At 68.1% G+C, this 14,825-nt stretch overlaps 5 protein-coding genes across 5 annotated transcripts; 3 read left to right on the top strand and 2 right to left on the bottom strand.

The window, feature by feature from the left end:
- Positions 1 to 1,727: 1,727 nt before the first annotated feature.
- Positions 1,728 to 6,133, top strand: FA09DRAFT_339355 (hypothetical protein; the record flags this gene model as incomplete). Its single annotated transcript, XM_025744203.1, has 6 exons — positions 1,728 to 2,906; positions 2,985 to 3,089; positions 3,142 to 3,207; positions 3,259 to 3,704; positions 3,761 to 4,064; positions 4,121 to 6,133. 6 exons carry the CDS (start codon positions 1,728 to 1,730, stop codon positions 6,131 to 6,133), a joined length of 4,113 nt encoding a protein of 1,370 aa, XP_025597626.1.
- Positions 6,134 to 6,576: 443 nt separating this feature from the next.
- FA09DRAFT_319676 (hypothetical protein) lies at positions 6,577 to 7,682 on the top strand. Its single transcript, XM_025740951.1, has 5 exons — positions 6,577 to 6,908; positions 6,961 to 7,134; positions 7,185 to 7,320; positions 7,378 to 7,410; positions 7,471 to 7,682. Exons 1-5 carry the CDS (start codon positions 6,588 to 6,590, stop codon positions 7,617 to 7,619), a joined length of 813 nt encoding a protein of 270 aa, XP_025597625.1. The 5' UTR covers positions 6,577 to 6,587; the 3' UTR covers positions 7,620 to 7,682.
- FA09DRAFT_330510 (putative RSA4-WD-repeat protein) lies at positions 7,623 to 9,713 on the bottom strand. Its single transcript, XM_025742633.1, has 3 exons — positions 9,163 to 9,713; positions 7,884 to 9,112; positions 7,623 to 7,822 (listed from the first exon to the last, which is right to left on the bottom strand). The coding sequence occupies exons 1-3, from the start codon at positions 9,689 to 9,691 to the stop codon at positions 7,712 to 7,714; spliced, it is 1,869 nt and encodes a 622-aa protein (XP_025597624.1). The 5' UTR covers positions 9,692 to 9,713; the 3' UTR covers positions 7,623 to 7,711.
- Positions 9,714 to 10,125: 412 nt separating this feature from the next.
- FA09DRAFT_330509 (hypothetical protein) lies at positions 10,126 to 12,311 on the top strand. The gene is made up of 4 exons (XM_025742632.1): positions 10,126 to 10,466; positions 10,523 to 10,741; positions 10,920 to 11,944; positions 12,004 to 12,311. The coding sequence occupies exons 1-4, from the start codon at positions 10,281 to 10,283 to the stop codon at positions 12,254 to 12,256; spliced, it is 1,683 nt and encodes a 560-aa protein (XP_025597623.1). The 5' UTR covers positions 10,126 to 10,280; the 3' UTR covers positions 12,257 to 12,311.
- A 189-nt stretch (positions 12,312 to 12,500) lies between these two features.
- Positions 12,501 to 14,763, bottom strand: FA09DRAFT_330507 (SIR2-domain-containing protein). The gene is made up of 10 exons (XM_025742631.1): positions 14,401 to 14,763; positions 14,298 to 14,346; positions 14,090 to 14,238; positions 13,824 to 14,033; positions 13,714 to 13,773; positions 13,481 to 13,660; positions 13,162 to 13,425; positions 13,062 to 13,110; positions 12,838 to 13,005; positions 12,501 to 12,777 (listed from the first exon to the last, which is right to left on the bottom strand). Exons 1-10 carry the CDS (start codon positions 14,635 to 14,637, stop codon positions 12,635 to 12,637), a joined length of 1,509 nt encoding a protein of 502 aa, XP_025597622.1. The 5' UTR covers positions 14,638 to 14,763; the 3' UTR covers positions 12,501 to 12,634.
- Positions 14,764 to 14,825: the final 62 nt, after the last annotated feature.

Raw genomic sequence — 14,825 nt, 5'->3', positions numbered from 1 at the left:
CGCCGCCGCGAGAGCGTTTCGCTCGCAGCAGCAGCGGCAGCATGCAGGCGCGCGTGGTGCGCGTGTTTGGTCGCAGACGCGCTGCTGCCCTCGCGCACCGCACCGCAGCGGCAGCGGCCGGCGCGCCGCAGCCCGAGGGGGCAAGTCTGCGCGCGCTGTTGCCTCCTGCCGCTGCTCGCTGCGCTCTGTCTGACGGCTGAGATCGCGGCTTGCGGGTGCGGCGCCGGCGCGGGCTGCGGCTGCGTGTGCCGCCGGCATCTGGCAGGCCTGCACCTGCGCGGCCGCGGCTGAGCTGCAAAAACAGCCGTGAGGGCACGCAGCACGCAGGCGCACAGAGCCGAGAGCCCGGCGATTGCGGCGGCGGCAGGCTCAGGTGCAGACTGAGAGGAGGAGGAAGGGAGGCGCGACGGCGGCGGCGTCGGCTGCGCGAGGCGCAGGCTCGCCGCGCGCGAGGCTCGTGTCCTCTGCGCTCTGCGGCGCTGAGCTCGCGCCTCTCGCGCTTGCAGGAGCGGCCACGGCGCAGCGGCCGCACACGCACCGGCATCGTCTGCGCGCCTGGGACCACGATCGCCCTTCGCTCCGCACACACCCCCTTCCCGCGTCGCCCGCCAGGCTGCCGGCCGAGTCTCACCCACCAACCACCATCCTCAAGTCTCGCCTTGCCGGCCATCCGCGCTCAGCGCCGCAGCCCGCTGCCCCGCTGCCGAGCCTAGCCGCCGGCCGCAGAAGCGCACGCGCACGCGCCCCCCGAGTTCGGTGCCGCGCCGCCCCTGAAGCGCGAGCAGCGAGCCCTGCCGCCGCGCGAGTGGCTTGTGGCTGCCTGGAGCGTCGTCTGTAAGGTGCGTAGCTTCGCTCGAGACGTGCGCGACGTGTGCGCTTCTCTCCCAGTGCAGCGGCTGGCTGGGATGAAGGGAAGAGCTGGTGGTGGTCGGTGGGCAGGACATGCTGGCAAGGCAGGCCGGACTGGTGATCCGTCGAGCGCTGTGGGCCCATCTCTCTGCTGCCGTCGCTCTATGGAGCAGCGGCGTCTTGAGGAAAGGCCGGCAGACAGCAGATGGCGCAGAGATTCCGCTCATTCTCTGTGCGCTGGGCGGCAGCTCGGGCGGGCCCCTGTCTGCTGGCTGCGCAACGGCTCCTTCGCCCGTGAACGTCGCCGACTCAGCGCGCACCTTTCGTTGGTTCTGACCTCGCTCGGTCTTGGACCGTCTGTGCGCGCTCTGCTTGGAGCTTCGCGCTGCGGGAGGTGCGAGAGGCCAGGTGAAGAGGCGCGCACCGCCGCTGGGCTGCCACGTGCACGCGCCCAAGCTCGGCGCCCGTGGCTCTGCGCTGCCGCCGTATCTAGGGGCTTGATGCCGGCGTCAGGAGACCCAGCGCGCGCCAGCCAGCCTGCCGACGAAGCATCCAGCGTGATGGCTTGCGCTGCCGCTCTCCCTGCTGCTGCCAGCTCTGCGCGCTCTGCACGCACAACACGCACAGAAGCCTCGCCGCGACGGCCTCTGGACGGTTCAGGGGCTGCGCGTGCGCGCTTGTACGATGACGAGGCTGGACGTGCCGATGCCGGCGTGCCGCGGCGGTGCGGGTGGAAGGGGTCCCAAATTAGACGCAGACGCCGCCGCGGCTCTGTTGCACATCCGCCACACTTTACCGTCGCTGCGTCTGGCCTGGCGCTGACGCTGCTTCCTTCTTGCCACCTTCTCCTTCCTCCTCCCTCGTGTCGCGCGCGCACGATGAACAGCCGACCCGAGAGTGGGCGCACAGACTCCAGCGCCTCGTACGCAGACGCTGCGACTGCTGTGTTCCACACGCGAGCACCGGCCCCGCTTGGTGCTGCGTACTACGCGCCGAGCTTCCAGCCCGGCCAGATCGTGTCGGCGCAAGCGCTGCAGAGCGCCACCTCGCCTCCACGTCCGCAGTTCGCGCCGCACTTCTCGGCGAGTCCGCCGCAACGACCCTGGCAGGATCCGCCAGGTCGTGTTGGCTCTGCGCCGCCCGTCGCTCCTGCAGCGCGCGCACCGCCGCGACAGCTCAGCCGCGACTTTCCGCCAGTCAGCGCGCGGCCACCTCGCGAGGACCGGCCGTCCTCCAGTCTAGCTCGCAGCAGTGCCGGCAGCACCTACTCCACTGCGCATCACAGCCGCCACAGCTCGAGCGCATCAGGACACGCGCCTCTTCCTCCGCGCGCTCGACCTTCTGCGCCGACCTCTCCGCCTCTGCACACCTCATCTCCCTTCGCGTTCTCCAACAGCCCCTCGCTCGACACGCCGCAGGCCACGTTTCAGCCGCCTCGCAGCATGGACGGCGGCGGCGGACTGTCGATCCTGCCGCCCGTCGGCGCGGCGGACGGCTCCGTGCAACGGCCGCCTGCCGCATACGCACGCGGCGGTCCATCCACCTCGGCGCCCTGGCCGCAGACTGTGCCTGCGCCTGCGCGCGCGCGGCGGAGAAGCGGCGAGCTGGCCAGCGCAACAGTGAGCCGCTCGAGCGGCAGCCTGCTTGCCACGTCGCCGATTCTCGGCTCGCGCCTGCTGGACGAGGCCGACGCGCCCTCGCCGCGCCAGCTCTCGTCTCTCTTTGAAGCGCTCGGGCCGCGCATCTCGGGTGTGCCGGCCGCGAGTGGGCCGCAGCTGAACAGCATGAGTGGGTTCAGTGCAGGCAGCGGCTGGAGCCGCACAGAAACGGGCGAGGGCGCCTCGGGCAGCTCAGGCGGCGCAGGCGGCTCGCACGATGCAGATCTGCCGCGCGGCGGCGATGGGCGCGCCAGCTCGCCCGGCTCGGGAGACAATGGCGGCGGCGACGATGGCGACGAGGCGGCGCGCGAGAAGGAAAAGTCGCGCAAGGCCAATCCGCTGCTCGACCTCATCGAGACGGAGACGGCCTTCGTCGCCGAGCTGAGCAAGATCATTCGCGTGAGTAGCGTCGCTCCGCTGGCAGAATGCTTCGCCAGTGCGCATTGCGACCAGCCGCTGACATGTGGCACACAACAGCGAGTCGCTGCGGCCTGGAGTCGCACCAACTTCCCGCCGCCGGAGCTGGACACGATGTTCCGCAACGTCGAGTCGATCTACCGCGTGAACAGGTCATTCCTGAAGGTGAGTGGCAGCACTGCGCCTCAATGATCCGGAGCTCACACGCGCTGCGCAGTCGTTGCGCGAGATCGGCCCCAACCCTGCGTCGCCGCGCGCGCTCGGCGACCTGCTCATGCGCTGGGTGAGTGACGCTCGCGCCGTTTTGCGCGCATCCGCTGACCTTCGACACCAGATCGACGACCTCGAGGCGCCGTACATGCGCTACTGCGACAACTACTTCACCGACTTTGACACGTGGGCCGCGGTGCAGTCCAACACGAAGCTCGGCGAGCTGCTCGACGAGATCTCGGCGCCGACGCAGCCCGACGGCTCGCCCGTCGTCTTCTCGGACAAGAAGCGCTCGCCGGGCGACGTGTGGACGCTTGACGCGCTGTTCGCATTGCCGCAGGTGCGGCTCAAGTACTACAAGAAGCTCTACTCGCGCCTGCTCAAGAGCACACAGCCGGGCCGCAGCGACCACCGCCTGCTGGTGGGCGCCAACGAGAAGCTCGATGAGCTGCTCGAGCGCTCGAAGCGCCGCATCAGCATGAGCGTGCTCGATGAAGGGCCAGTGGCGCCGGAGCGCGAGCGCACGAGCGGCGATAGCTCTGTCGGCGACACGACTTCGATGACGCACGAGTGAGTGAAGAGCGCATTGCACCGCGCACGCGATCACTGCTGACCTGTCGGAGCAGCAGCAGCACGCCTGCCTCTGGCAACAGAGCCTCGTCGGCGACGTCTGCCTCTGATCGCATGTCCTCAGAGCCGCCGCCGATGCCCAAGGATCCCGTCACGAGCCCGCCATTTCTGGCCACGCGCCCAAACGCACCGCCTCGCATTGCGTCGCCTGCGCCGAGTGCTCCAAGCGTCTCTGCGCCGCAGGCCGACGACACGCTGCGTGCCGCGGGCGCGCTGTCGCTCGAGGACAACGCGGCAGATGTCCTCGAGCAGCGGCTGGACACGAGCCGCACCCTCGACATCTTCACGATGATGCCCAAGGTACGTGCGACGTGCCTTCCTACGCGCTCTTGCAGCTGACTCTCCCGCCCCCACAGAAATGCCAGCTGCGCATGAACCCGCCGAATCTGCCCTTCACGCGCACGCTGCGCAAGAGCGCCGATGTCATCGTGACCTTCACGCCCGCCTCGACCGGCAAGGAGATCGTCTTGCGGCGCGCGCATCTCGTGCTGCTCACTGATCTCTTCCTCATCTGCGAGCGCATGACGCCCAGCGAGCGCGCAACAGCCACGAGCCGCGACACCGACATGTGGCTTCTCTACCCGCCGCTTGCCGGCAAGCATCTGCGCGTCGCCGAGAGTGCGCAGGGGAATGCGCTCTCGATTGTCATCCTGAAGAAGGAGACCATGCTCATTCAGACCGACTCGCGGCAGGAGCGCGACGAGTGGCTGCAGCACTTTGACGCGTGCAACCGCTTCGCTGCCAATATGGGCCTGAAGCTGCAGACGGGGCCGTCTGCGGGCCTGCCGGCGCCCTCGCCACTGTCTGCGAGCACGCTGCCGCCGACGGGCGTCTCGCCTGCCATCTCCGTCACGCCGTCGTCGGGCAATGGCCTGTCGAGCACGGAGAGTGCCTCGGGCGAGCTCTTCTCGCCGCACTCGTCCACCGGTTCCAGCCTGGCGCGCGACAACTCGTTCAACTCGGTCGCCTCGTTCCCCAAGATCGCACAGGGCCAGAACGGTGCTTATGCCATCGGCTCGCCGGATCTGCGCATTCCGCCCGCGTCGAGCCCGGTCATGAGCCCGAACCTGACGCGCTCGCCGTCGCCGAGCAGCCCTGGCTTCGCCAACGGCTCGCGCTTCAACGGCCCGCCTGGCCCGGCGCCGGGCAGCTTCAGCGGCATGCCGGGGCCGGCTGGACCGCCCTCGGGCAGTTCTGGCGGTCCGGACTTTGGCCCTGGAGGGCCAAGGCCTGGCTTTGCCGGCGTCCGCCCGCCGTTTGCGCAGAGCAACGGACGCGGCTCGCCGGCGGAGAGCAGTCCGCCGACCGGTCCGCAACAGATGATGGGTCGCCGCGGCCCTTCACCCGGCCCTGGCGGCCCGCCGGGCGGCCCTGGACCGATGTCGCCGCCCTTCCGCGCGCCTCAGATGATGGGACGCGGCGGCCCGCCTGGTCCTCCCGGCAGCTTCGGACCTGGTGGCCCTCCTGGCCCGCCGAGCAACTACGGACCTGGCGGCCCCGGCGGACCACCTGGAGGCATGCCGCCGCGCAACGGTCAATACCCGGGCGGCCAGGGTGGCCGCGGCGGCCCGCCAGGCCCGCCTGGAGGCCCGTCAGGCCGGCCCATGGGCCCTGGCGGCATGGCAGGCCCGCCTGGTGGCATGTCTGGCCCGCCCGGCTCGATGCCGCCTGGAGGCCCTCCTGGCGCGCCTGGCGTCGCGTTCCCGCGAGGCCAGCGCGGCCCGTCGGACACGGGACCGCCCGGCCATGGCCCGCCGCCGCGCGAGCCGATGCGCCACCCCTCTGCGCCGAATCTGCGCTCGCCGCAGGTGGGCAGTGCGCCGCCGCCGGGCAGCAGTAACAGCAGCTTCGTCGGCGAGCGCGTCCGCTCCACGTCGAGCGGCGGCAGCGGTGGCGGTGGTAGCGGACTAGCCAAGCTGCCGAGCGACTTCCTCAAGGATCCCAGCGTGCGCCAGCACGAGTCGTACAGCCCGCCGAACAGCCCGACGCTGCGGCCCAAGGGTCCGACGACGAGCACGGTGAGCGCGCAGATGCGCTGCCGCCTCTACCTCAAGCAAAACCACGCGCAGTGGAAGTCGCTGGGCGATGCGCGCCTCAAGGTGTACCATCTCTCGCCCGACGAGGTCAAGCAGCTCGTCGTCGAGAACTCGAAGAAGGTGCTCGTCAGCTCCCTCATCATGCCCGACGCCGTGGAGCGCGTGGGCAAGGTGGGCGTCGCCGTCGAGGTCAGCGACGCCAGCAGCGGTGCGGGCCAGTATGCGCGCACGGGCATCGTGTACATGCTGCAGCTGCGCAGCGAGGACAGCTGTGCGGGCCTCTTCGGCGAGCTCATCGCCGGCTCGGACCGCACGACGACGGCGACGCGCTAGAGGCGGCATTGCGCACGCCGCCCTTCGATCTCTCTCCTGCCTGCATGATACCTCGGTCTGGCCTGTCTCTCGTTGCCACCCCACTGGAGAGCCTCGTGCCTCTCCCGCTCTCGGCGCCTGCAAAACGGCGCACCGCGTCTGGTCCTTCGCCACGCGCGCGTCCCTCCTTCGCCTCCGCTTCCCGGCTCGTGGCCCTGCGCCTGTACACTCCTCCTTTCCCTCCTACATCCGCACATCCCATTCCTCCCTCATCCACACGTTCCCGGCGCTCCGTAGAGGTACGCGCATCAGCCCGAATCACATCCATGTCCCCGCCTTGGGCTGCGTGACTAAGCGGAGGATCGGGCGCGGCGCAAGGCCGCGCATCGGTCAGCTGCGTCATGGCGGCCGAGCGGCCAGGGTGCAGCGAGGCGCAGCGAGGCCTGACCTCTCACCACCACCTCTAGCAGCAAGCATGGCGCCTCAGACTCGCAGTCAGAAGCCAGGAACCAGCACGAGCGAGGGCAAGAAGGTCGCAGCGCGCGGCGCCAAGCGCAAGGAGGCCGAGGTCGAGGTGGGGAAGGCCGAGAGCTCGGCGCGTGGCGCGCGGCAGAGCGACAGGAAGCCCGCCGTCAAGGCGGCTGGAGCAGCGTCTGCGTCCAAGGGCAAGCAGGCAGCGCCCAAGGGCAAGAGCAAGGCAAAGAGCAAGGGCACGCCGATGGCCTCCTTCCCCTACGAGCTCGACTGGAAGCGCATCGACGCACGCAAGCATCCCTTCCTCTACCGTCCGGGCCGGGTGAGCGTGCTCCCTGCACCAAGCAGCGCCACAGCTGACACAGCTATTGTAGGGCGAGCAGGGCGTCTTTGCTGTGCAGCCATACAAGGCGGAGTTGTTGCCGCTTTGGGCTTTCAAAGACCCCGCCACTGCTACGCGCAGCTCGCAGGACCTCGAGGCGGCGTTTGAGCGCTATCTCGACGCTGAAGACTTCGTTGGCGCCGACATGTGCCGCAAGTTCATCCAGGTGAGTCTGCTGCAGCACAGCAGCGGCTCAAAGCTGACGTGCTTGCTCAGATGGGCTTCACACGCGCACGACGATACGCCAACCACGCCGGCGGACGCAAGTACGTCGTGCCGGGCGGCAAGGAGCAGCTGCCACGCGGTGCCGAGGACCCCGTCAAGGCCGAGGCAGCAAGCATCTTCAGCGAGGGTGAGCTGGGTGGCAGAAGGCGCGTGGTAGCGTCAGCGCTCACGCCGCCTGTGACAGTGCTGGCACGAGTCAAGGCCGACGAGCGATACAGTGAGTTGCCTCCTCTGCCGGGCTCGTGTCTGGTGCTTCCGACTGACGACGCTCTCGCAGCTCGACTGCTGCAAGAGTTCAGCGAGCGCTGGGCAGACCACACTGTCCCGGCGCCCGACGAGCTCGAGGGCCTGGGCCTGCTGGAGCCCAAGCCCGACGCGGACAGCGGCGGCGACGACCACGACGATGATGGCGCCTCAGACGATTGAACACGAGCTCTGTCTGATTAGCCCAAGGAAGAATGTGTGCGTGACATGCATGTGTGCAACCATCGTGCCCCAGAATATCGCTGCCCAGCCGTCTAGTTGCGCCAGATTTTGAGCGTCTTGTCACGCCCGCCACTGACGACCTTGTCAGCGGCAAACGAGACGCAGTAGACCTCGTCCGAGTGGCCTGGCAGGTCGATACGCAGCTGTGAAAGAGCCGCCAGTCAGCAAGTGGCATCTCGGTGCACACAGCACAGCACGACGTACCTTGAACGTGCGCAAATCCCACAGCTTGACGGTGCTGTCCTTGCTTGCGCTCACGAGCAGCCGGCTATCAGCGCTCCAGTCGACGCGATACACGTTCGCCACGTGTCCTCTCAGCGTCGCGATGAAGCGTCCGGTGCGCGCGTCCCAGAGCTTGACGGCATTGTCGAAGCCCGCGCTGGCGACGAGACGGCCATCGGGAGAGAAGCAGACGTGGTTCACCGTCTTTTGATGGCCCGTCAGCCGCGCCAGAGACTTCTTGGGCGTCGCGCCGCCCGCGGCGCCGAGCGAAACATCGCCGGAGATCTGCGGCGCCCAGAGGAAGAGCGTGTGGTCGTCGGAGCCGGAGATGGCCTGCTCGAATCGCTGACCTGCCGTAGCGGCACGGTAGCGCGCCAGTGCAGACGCCTTCGCCGCGCCGTCGGCGTCCGTCGCAGCGTCTGGCGCGCCGGGCGCCGGCTTGGCGAGCTTGCCGTGGTGGTCGAAGGGACCGGTGCGCAGCACAAAGTCCGTCGAGAGAGCGAGAGTGTTGACCCAGTGCGCATGCTCGTTGAGCGTGCGGATCAGCTTGCCGCTGGCGGCATCCCACACCTTGACCGTGCGGTCAGAGCTGGCAGTGTAGATGGCGCCCTCGCCGCCCCAGCGCACCACATTGACGCTGGCCGAGTGGCCGCCGAGCGTGAATTCGCAGAGACGCGTCGAGACGTTCCACACCTTGACGGTGCCGTCCTTGGAGGAGGATGCGAGACGTGGCGCAGCGGCATTGGAGTGGATCGGCTCCCACGACAGCGACGTGATCCACTTGGTGTGCCCCTTGAGCACCTTGCCCTGCGGCGCCGCGTGCCGTGCTGCCCGCTTCTCTGCCACCGTCATCTTCGTCTTGGCCGGAGTGGCCTCTGCGCCGTCCGCTGCGTCTTGTGTCGCCGTAGCGGCCGCACGCTCCTCATCAATCGTCTTTGCGCTCTTGACGCCCCATGCCCGCCGGCCCGTCTTGCCCTCGCTCGAGTCGAGCGCGTCCCAGACCCACACATCGCCCTCCATGTCGCCAGTCGCCAAGCGTCGCTCGCGTCCCTCCCACTCGGCACACAGCACCCAGCCACGATGCCCGGCCAGCGTGTGCAGCGGCATCTCCGACTCGACATCCCATATCCGCGCCGTCTTGTCGCCGGCGCCCGTGGCGAGCAGGGTGCCGGTGGGCGAGGAGGAGGAGCAGAGAATAGGCGAGGCGTGGCCTGAGAGGGGCATCAGCGGAGCTACATGCGCGAGACAGCGGCATGCTCACCAGACAGCGTGCTGGTGCAGCGCGTCACGGGCCGCACACGGAACACGGCCTGCGGCTCGAACACGATGGAGAGCGTGTCTTCAGAGCTGAGGCCGAGGCGCTTGGCGGCAGCGGCATTGAGCACATCGTCGGCGATGCTCTTGCTGATCTGCAGGCGCATGTTGGCCGCCGACGTGGCTGCGGCGCCGGGTGCCTCGGGCAGCGCAACGTGGAAGGCGAACGGCAGGTCCTCATCGGCGTCATCGTCATCCTCGTCGGCATCGCCGCTGCGCGGTCGGCGCTCTGCGCGTGCCTGGCGACGCAGCTGGTTGACGAGCATCTCGAGCTCTCGCTGGCCCGTCGCTGCCGGCAGGCTGATGGCGGGGCCCAGCGGCACGCCGTCGGCGCCGGCGGAGCGCAGCTGCACGACGAGCGTCTCGGCGGCGGGGCCGAGCTGGCCGGCATCGGCCATGGCCGCCGCCGCCTTGTCGGCTGCGGCGTTGGCCAGACGTTGCCGCTTGGCGGAGCGTGGCGGGACGAGGGTGGCCATGCTGAGAAGGAGGGTCGGTGGGGTGAGGGTGGGAAATGCGAAGGAGCAGAGGCAAGCCCCTCCAGCGCCAGCAACTTTTGGGCTCTCGTACGGCAGCGCCGCGCGGCGCCTCGGCTAGAAAAAAAGCTGGCGCCGGGCTCCGCGGCGCGGCGGCTGGCCCACGGCGTGACCCTCTCATCACGCTGCTCTCCTTGGCAGCGCAGGGCCTGCGAGGAGCCAGTTCAGCTTGATTGAGCGCATGGACAGAGTCATTGGTCCGGCTGTGTGTGCAGTCGCAAGGCTTGTGGTTGATACATAGCGACCCTGACTCGACTGAGACGAGCTTGCGATGCGATGCGATGTGAGAGCGCGGGAATTTCAGAGGCGCGCGGCCGTGGCGGCTGTCTGCTCTGCATCGCGCGCGCCGTGATGCGCTTGCTGCTTCTTCCCAGCCTGCCTCTTACACCTCGCTCCCCGCATCTCACCGCCGTCGCAGCCACTCTCCTTTCCTCGGTCTTCTGCACCTCTTGCTCCATCTCTCTGCGCCTCTCTTCCGCCGCTCTTCCAGCAGCCGTCTCCTAGTGTGCCACGCGCCCGAGTGCTCTCCAGCATGGCCAAGAGCACGCCTCGCGCAAAGGCGCCTGCCGCTGCTGCGGCCGCAGCGCCGGCCGCCAGCACGTCGGCCGCCGCACCCTCTTCCTCGTCTGCGCCGGCAAAGCGGCGGCGCACCTCGACGTCCGCCGACAGTGCCTCGGGCGCACCTGCCGCTGCCGCTGCTGCCAAGGGTCCCTACCATGTGCGTGCCTCAGCCAACCCGCCCAGCATGACCCGCAACTCACGCCGACTCTGCAGGATGCACTGCTGGCGCACGACGGCGCCTTCAGCATGCTGCTCTCGCTTCTGCCTGCCAACCTCTACCTCGGCCCCGCCGACGATGCGCTGCTCGACGAGGAGGCGGCAAACGCTGAGAGCGGGCCGGGCGCAAAGTTCATGAAGAACAAGAAGAAGAAGGACAAGGAGCTCGAGAGCGCACGCAAGAAGGAGAAGGCGAGAGAGGGCAAGCGGGCAAAGGTGCGTCTGGCGCAGTGGCTTGCGATGGCAGAGCGTAAGGCTGGAAAGAGTGGCGGCGCTGCGAAGCTAGTGGGCTGGGCGGACAGGCTGCGCTCGTCGAGTGGCGGAGCGCTGTCGTGGACGTGCAACTTGCGCCTCTCCTGTCGTAGTGCACCTGCTCACGCCGGACTCTCCGCAGCTCGACCCGGCCAACCAAAAATCCATCCCGGAGCTGCAGGCCGAGCGCGCTGCCATTGCTGCGGCACGGGCAGCAGCTGCGGACGACGACGTCTCCTTCTCCGGCTCGGAGCTGGGCGGCGAGGGGTCGGACGACGACGACGAGGCCGACGCAGGCTCGGAGCATGCAGGCGACACAGACGAAGACATGGTCGACTCGGACATGGAGACGGATGCCCGGCCCGCGGCTGCGGCCGCACCGGTGCAAGACGGCGCAAGCAGCATCACCGAGCTGCGGGCGAAGCTGCATGCGCGCATCGGTGTGCTGCAGGCCAAGCGGCGTGCTCCTGGCATCACTGGCTCCAACCAGACGCCGCTCGGCGCACGCGCGGGCGTCGTTGCGGGCGCCAGCAGTGCAGCGCTGGATGATGGCGAGGCGGATGATGGCGAGAGTCTGGCGGGCAGCAAGGACGAGCTACTCGAGGAGCGGCGGCGCAAGCGTGGTGAGATGCGCGATCGCCGTCGCCGCGAGCGCAAGGAGGCTCGTCGGGCCGCGGGCACGCCCAAGCCGGACAAGAACGCCGCCAAGCTTGCGCCTGGCGCTACGAAGGGCGCAGGCGCCACGAGTGCGCCGACGCGTGCGCCGGCGCTGCTCGTCTCGGACGGCCGGCACGGCGGTGCTGCACGCGCAGGTGGCAGCGGTCGCTCAGACGATCCGTCGGGCACCGACGTGACATTCTCGAAGCTCAAGTTTGCAGCCGACGCACACACGGACAAGAAGAGTCGCCACGCCATGCCTGCCGACCCCAAGGCCGCACTGGCCGTGCTCGAGGCGCGCAAGGCTCGCGAGGCCAAGCGTGCGGAGAAGCTCGAGGCAAAGGGCCCTGACGCGGACGCCGAGGCACGCGCAAAGGAGAAGAAGGAGGCTGAGCGCTGGAGCCGTGCTGAAGCCGCGGCGGAGGGCGTCAAGCTGCGCGATGACGAGGGCCTGCTGAAGAAGGCAGTGAAGCGCAAGGAGAAGGAGAAGAGCAAGAGTGCAAAGGAGTGGTGCGTTGCGTCTGCAGTGCTTGTGAAGTGCTCTGCTGACCCTTCCCTCTCACCGTTAGGGGCGACCGCGCACGCGACCTGCAAAAGAAGACGGAGCAGCGCATCAAGAAGCGCACCGACAATCTGGCGGCGCGCAAGGAGCGCACGGGCGGCAAGAAGAAGGGCGGAGCGGCCGGCGGTGGCGGCAAGAAGGGCACAAAGGCTCGCCCGGGCTTCGAGGGCAAGGCGTCCTTTGGCGCTGGCAAGAGCCGCGGCGGCGGCACTGCCGGACGCGGTGGACGCGGAGGCGGCAAGACGGGAGGCCGCAAGTAGACAGCCTCGTCGTGCGCGGCTGTCTGTTGGGCTCTATGAGATGTCATTTCAGCCAAGCATGCGTGCGCGCTTTGGATCAGCGGCATCGCCGCCAGCATCAGGTGAGGCGCCTCGTTTCAGCGCGCCGGGCGCTTCGGCATCGAGCGCCTCGGGCTGCGTCTGCGTCTGTGTCTGGGTGTCGGTCTGTGTCTGCGTCGCCTGCTTGGGCTCCTGCGTGAGCGGCTGTGCAGATGAAGCAGACGAGTCTGCCGAGTCGGTCGGCGACGATGGGCCAGGTGGGCCTTGTAGCGAAGTCAGGTCCGCGCCGGGAAAGAGCCACATGTGCGGCCTGCGGCTGGTTTTCAGCAGGAAAGCGCACGAGGGACGAGCGCGCCGTGCTCACCGCACGCTCTCTTGCGGCTCGATGTCCAATCTCGCTATGTCGACGTTGCTCTGACTCGCAGACGCGACCGTTCCCGTCGGCGCGGCAGGCAATGTCCAGCCTAAGCGCTGACAGAGGTACTGCACGATGACATCCGCATCTGCATCGCCGCATCAGCGAAAAGGGCAAAAGAGGCGTGCCTCCTGTGCGCCGGCCTCACCACCGAGCAGCTGAATGTCAGACTGGATGTGCAGCACAGGCGTGCGGTTGATGAGCAGCACAGGCACGCTGTGCGGCATGTGTCCGATGAGCTCGGAGACTGGCGCCACCTTGAGCGCCGTGCCGACGATGATGACGAGATCGACGGACTCGCGATCCTCGAACAGGCCTGCGTGTGAGGAAGCGTCAGTGGGGCGTCATTCGCCACGAGCTCTCGGCACTCACAGCGGTCGAATTTGTCGCTCAGCTTCTCGCCGAAGAAGACGATGTCTGGCTGAGAGGCGGCGTCAGGCAAGCGCTCGTGAGCGCGACACGGGCGGCTCACCTTGAGCACCCCCCACCCAGCCGGTCTTGCATCGCGCTCAGCCTCGTCCGAGTCGCTGTCGTTATCGTTCCAGCCGCCCTTGCTCTTGCCTTTCGCTTTCGCCTTGGCCTTTGGCGGCGCAGGTGCATGACAGCGAGGACAGTACGGCACGCGCTGCGCAAAGATGTCCTCTTTGATCGCGCTGCCCGCGACTGAGTAGCCGCACAGCGGGTTCGTGCAGCTCGCTTCGGCGAATGAGCCGTGGCAGTTTAGCACGCGAGTGATCTATGAGCAGCACTGTCAGGATCCCACAGCGCGAAGGCGGCAGGGAGCAACGCACGCCAGCCTGCTGTTCGAGCGTGTCGATGTTCTGGGTATAGTCGCGCAGCAGCACGTCGCGCTCCTCGAGCAGCTTGATGAAGCGATGCGTCGGCGAGGGCGTGAAGTTAGAGGGAAAGATACGGTGCGCGAAGCTGAAGAAGCACGCGGGGTCGGACATGAAGTACTCCTTGTCGAACATCTGGCGCGCCGCCGTCAGCGCAGAGTGAGAGGGCTAGCCACAGATGGACTGACCTCTTGAGGATCTGCTAGGTCATACTTGCCCTCGCGCATGAGAGTCGCATAGATGCCGTCCTGCGCCTGGATCAGTAAGGAGGTCAAGACGCGGCAAAGAGAGTGCTCACCTTGGAGCGAAAGTCAGGAATGCCGCAGCTGACGGAGATGCCGGCGCCGGAGAGGACTACGATGCGGCGAGAGCGACGAAGCAGCGCCACGGCATCATCGACGCTGTTGTACTGCGGCAGCTTCTCGCGCCGACGCAGGATGCGCATCAGCACGGCTCGCAGCACGCCGAGCACTAATGGCCGCTCGGCGTCTTCGCGGACGTTGCGCGGCTGCAGCGATGAACGGCATCAGCATCCTGATCCTGCGGCAGACTGGATGTACCTACCAGCAGGGAGCCCAACCGGACGAGCAGCAGCTGGATAGCGCGCACAGACACGTCGGGCCGGACGTAGGTGCGGATGAAGTGCAGGAAGCCGCGCTCTCGCAGGGTGTAAAGCATCTCTTCCAGCTGCTCGTCGGGATACAGCACGCACGCTTGAGAGAATGAGCGTGATCAGCGACGATACTGTCAGTCAGAGGCGTAAAGCCCGCACCTTGCTCGTAGAAAGCAGCCGCCTCGTCGTCGCCTTCCTCCTCGCACTCCTGCGCGAGACGTGAGTGAGCAAGCAGGCGCCGAGGGCAGCCTCTAGGCCGCACCTCTTCGGCAGCATTTTCGAGCAGCTCCAGTCCGGACGAGTCGCAGTCGTGCGGGCCGTCTCCAGGCATCATGGGAGCGTCGAGTGCGGCCTGTGCCGACGACGAAGCGATGGATGCCGGCTGCAGCGGGCGCACGGGAGCGGCGCCTGGTCGTAGATCGGCTCCTGGTGCACTGCACAGCGCGCCGGCTGCCGCCTCGACTGCCGCTGCCGAGCTGGACGCTGCGTGCTCGGCCATGCTGTGCTCTGATCGTGCGAGGCTGCTTGCTGTGGTGGAGGAGAGGGCAGCGAGCTCGGCGTCCGTGCCAGGGGAGTGGCCTGGGCGCCGTGGCCTGAGAACAGGAACATTCGGCGCGCCCGGGCGAGGCGGCGCGGCGGAAAGCGGGCAACAGCGCTGTGGGAGCAGCGGGTTGCACCCTCGAGCTC

This window comes from Tilletiopsis washingtonensis (assembly GCF_003144115.1).
Source record: "Tilletiopsis washingtonensis strain MCA 4186 unplaced genomic scaffold FA09scaffold_13, whole genome shotgun sequence".
NCBI classification, from domain to species: domain Eukaryota; kingdom Fungi; phylum Basidiomycota; class Exobasidiomycetes; order Entylomatales; genus Tilletiopsis; species Tilletiopsis washingtonensis.
This window is presented reverse-complemented; position numbering and strand designations above follow the sequence as displayed.